The following is a 4,424-nucleotide window of genomic DNA, read 5'->3' as shown; positions in this document are numbered from 1 at the left end:
ATCATCATCACATACATTACATTCCATTTGATCGACATCGGAATATCATCTATTTTCGGTATCGCATTTCTTCTGATGTTCATCCCTTTTCAAGGTGAGGCAGTCAATGCTCTGATAGTTTCTAGTAAACATTTCTAAACTTTATAAAAGGCGCACGCACACATGTATTTCAAATCAATTTCAATTTAATCGGCTGATTAAATTGAAAGTAACTTGATATGTGCCTTTTGCAAAGTTAAGAAATATTTAAATTATAAGTAACTTAGCTAATGAAAATCGTCTTTTTGCTTCAATTAAACTGTAGAATTACTGGTAGAATCTTGACTTACGATTAGTTTTGATAAATAATAAATAACAAATAATAGATTTTTAATAAATGATAATTAATTTAAATTAACTTTAATCTGAAATATTTACATTGTAAATTGTTGCTTTTCAACTATGCCTTTTAAATTTTTTTAAATACGAAAAAAAATTCTGTTTCCAAATTTTACATTTTCATTGCTATGTCTCCAAATTGATGAGTTTCTTGCTAAGTTTCCCTAATTATTGAGCCTTTTTTCTGCTCAATTAATAAATATCGTTTGGTAAATCACTAACAAGTTATAAGAGTTGCTTCTAATCGTATAATATTTCTAAAATTCCTTAGTGTGGCTAGGCAAGAAGTCGTCAGAGCTGAGATTAAGAACTGCTATCAGGACAGATGAGAGGGTACGATTAATGAACGAGATTATTAGTGGAATCCAAGCCATCAAGATGTATACCTGGGAGAATTTTTTCACCTCACTCATAGAAAAAGCAAGAAAGTAAGTACTACCGCATAAACTAATTACGTAAAAAATATCTGTATCGATTGTACAATACATTGCAACAAGAAAGATGATTCTTGCAAAACCTGTTTGTGATAACGCCTTCGTAGCCCAAAAAAGAAGCAGAGAATATTTCTATTTCTTCATGTTTGTATTGACAAAAATTCCAGTATTAGAAATAAAATTCCAATATTAGAAATAGTCATATCTTGGGACGATTAACATTGTACGATATTTTTTATTTGAAATGAAAAAGAAAACATATATATATTGTACACTATATATAAACGCTACAAAATTCAATTTTAGGAAAGAAGTTAATATCATTCAATGGGCGTCATGTGTCAGAGGTATCGTCAAGTCTTTCATCGTCTTTACGACAAGAATATCGTTGTTCATTACGATACTGTCTTATATTCTGTTTGGCTACAAGATAACGGCCGAGAAGGTGTACGTGATAACTGCCTATTATAACAGTTTAAGCTTAATCATGACTGCCTACTTTCCGCAAGGTATGCGATAATTAGTGTAGCAATGTATATAATTACATATGTGAATGACATTGATCAATATTGACGCTTGCAATGCTCCTTTTTATTTCTTTGTTTTTACTTTTTCAAGTTTTTACTTTTCTTTTTTACCTGTCTTTCCTTCCTCACTGTTCAACACTGAATGATGAATTCCTCGCTACATTTGCAGAGTCGACGTAATGTGTTCACGAGCATTTGCATGCGATAATTAATTGCTGATTGAAGCCATAATGGTTACAATTGGCAAATTATTATACATAATTAGTCGGTTACTCGAAACTATGGAAATTAAATCATCTATTGGTAGTTATAGAAGATAATTACTTACTTATCTACGAAATGTTAAGTACATCACGACTATGACGCTCTGATGTATTTTGATTTACTAACTATAACAGAATAGACAAACTGATGTAATCAAATCAGACGGACTGCTTGCACGATTTATTAGTGCTATCCATTGAATTCACATATAATTTCTCATAAACAAGTAGGTCGTACACTGTATAAAGGCTAGTTACCTTACTTCTTTTCAATTATTATATTTTATACTTTATTATCTTAATATCATAATAAATTAAAGTTCCGTTTAAGAATCACATCTAACGTTAAATATAAAGTAAATTATTCTATTCTACATTTTATTTTTTTTATTTGTTTTTTGTTTTTATGATAACCCAGGAATAACACAAGTAGCGGAAACGATTGTGTCCATAAAACGGCTGCAAAAATTCCTCATGTATGAAGAACTGACTCTTTCCGAGATTGAAGCAAAGAAGTACAATAAAGAGAACAATAAGGACACAAAAGAGAATAATAAGAATGGGAAGGAGAATAACCAACAGGATATGAAGGGGAATAATAAAAAAAATTCGAAGAAAAATTTAATCGAGCAGAAGAAGAACGATAGCGCAATCGTAAACCAACTGAACAATGTCGAGTATAGCGTGTCCATCAAGAATGGAAATGCTAAGTGGTTGGATTATGAACAAGAAGACACCTTACTGAACATCAACATGAAGGTACGTTCCGGTGAACTGATCGCTGTTGTCGGCCAGGTCGGCGCGGGAAAGAGCAGTCTATTGAACGTCATCCTGAAAGAATTGCGTTTGCAAGAAGGCTCCATTCAAGTATGTTGACGATTCCTCTTTAGTTAATGACAAACATTAAAAAATTTTTAATATATAAATATCAAATAAACTATTTTGTTCATAAAAATAAATTATTTAATCAACTTATTTTTATAAATATACATGTATTTCTAATTAATTCAAATATTTATAAATTAATATGTATAATTAATTTACATAATTAATTTACATAGCTAATTAATATATACTATTGTACTTTTAAATATTTTTTCATAGATTAACGGCAGGATTGCCTATGCCAGTCAAGAACCGTGGCTTTTCGCTGATTCGGTGAGACAAAATATTCTATTCGGAAGAACAATGGATCAGATTCGATACGATCGCGTGACTAAAGTGTGTCAGTTAAAGAGAGATTTCAGTCTGCTACTTTACGGTGATAAGACGATTGTAGGAGAGAGGGGTGTCAGTCTTTCCGGTGGCCAGCGTGCAAGGTTGGTTTACAAAACATTCTAATAAGACAAAACATGCTGAATTTATTGAAATTTTTAATCTTTATTTATAATCTCAGAGACTCTCTTTTAATTCTTTTTACCTATATATGATAAGGTTGCTAAGAATCATAAAAAATTATATTTAATTTTCTTGAAAATTTTTGCATTTCATATATATGTGTATGTGTAGGGGAAAGTTGCTGAATGCGTACTAGTCACCTAAATCGTACCTCGTCGATATTTCATATTATTACGTAATATAAACAACATTTAATGACAAAAATATGAACTAAATGAAAAATGAGTAATGTAGACAAAAATTCAACAGGCTATACCTTATTTTGTGCGTGCAAACAACATTTTAAAAAATCAGATATAACAAATGTTAATTTTTGATCAATTTATATATATATTAGGTATGGGAATAAGTTTCCGCCCATTAGAGAGATGTCGTTAGTAGCACTGCTTGTGTGTTTGATAAAACGGCAATACATGTATTTGAAAGGTGTGTGTTCAAGCTTTTGAGCCCAGTAGTTGATATTCGTTTGAAGCGATTTGTTTGAACTAAGCTTTGAAACAAAAACAATAGAAATGGGACAATGGACAAGATAAGCTGATTCTGCTACGTGACAACGCTATGTCACACGTTGCAAAACCGGTCAAGAAATACTTGGAAGGGGTGAAGTGGGAATTCTGCCCCACCCGCCGTATTCACCGGACATTGCTCCTTCAGATTTCTATTTGTTCCGGTCCATGCTGTCGGCCCTTTCTGGAGAGCGATTCAATTCTTATGAAGATATCAAAAAATGGCTTGATAAATGGATCGCTTCAAAAGAACCAGATTTCTTCCTTCGAGGAATCTGTTTATTACCTGAAAGGTGAGGGAAAGTTGTCGCTTCTGATGGAGCATACTTTGAATGAACTTACTTTGTATTCTTTGTCTGAAAGGCATATACCACGAACACCAGATAACAGTGGCGATTATTTCAAATCTTTTATTAAATACATGGAATAAAATATAAACGTTTCGGTCCCAATCGAACCATCTTCAGTATTATCAGTACTATTATAAATTAATTAGACATGAACCTATCATACGCAACATAATTATACAATTTAGTTAAACCGTCAATCTTACTTAAAAATAACTTCTAGTCATATCATTTTTAGCATCTGTCATTACATAAAAAATTTTGTCCTCTTTTCTCCTAAAAACGGAAGTCATGAATTTTTTCCCCGTCACTTATGCTTCACATTTTGCTATTCTCCTTTGTTACATCAAAAAATCCTTGTTGCATCACACAGAGTTACCAGATTCTATCAAATTTTTTAATCTTTAATAGTCAAAAAAACTAACTAAAAATTTAATTATTTCCTATCACATACCTGTGCAATTATGTTAATTTAACGTTACCAGTCATTTCTTTCTTAATACATCGCAGCTCAGCATAAAATCAATGATAGAACGCAAACTTCCTGATTCTAATAACAACACCATTATTA

At 31.5% G+C, this 4,424-nt stretch overlaps 1 protein-coding gene across 1 annotated transcript in view; it reads left to right on the top strand.

Annotated features, from left to right (window-relative positions):
* Window positions 1-4,424, top strand: part of LOC108768338 (probable multidrug resistance-associated protein lethal(2)03659) — a gene marked incomplete at its 3' end in the record, with an annotated part of 20,390 nt that overhangs the window by 9,828 nt on the left and 6,138 nt on the right. The window contains exons 5-9 of the mRNA XM_018518736.1: window positions 2-94; window positions 650-806; window positions 1,119-1,321; window positions 2,021-2,469; window positions 2,707-2,921. Of these exons, the coding sequence (XP_018374238.1) occupies window positions 2-94; window positions 650-806; window positions 1,119-1,321; window positions 2,021-2,469; window positions 2,707-2,921 (1,117 nt within the window). The remainder of the gene's footprint in view (window position 1; window positions 95-649; window positions 807-1,118; window positions 1,322-2,020; window positions 2,470-2,706; window positions 2,922-4,424) is intronic.

The sequence above is a fragment of the Trachymyrmex cornetzi genome, unplaced genomic scaffold (assembly GCF_001594075.2).
Source record: "Trachymyrmex cornetzi isolate Tcor2-1 unplaced genomic scaffold, Tcor1.1 scaffold782, whole genome shotgun sequence".
Lineage (NCBI taxonomy): Eukaryota > Metazoa > Arthropoda > Insecta > Hymenoptera > Formicidae > Trachymyrmex > Trachymyrmex cornetzi.
The sequence above is the reverse complement of the archived record's forward strand: the minus strand, read 5'-3'. Positions and strand labels throughout refer to the sequence as shown.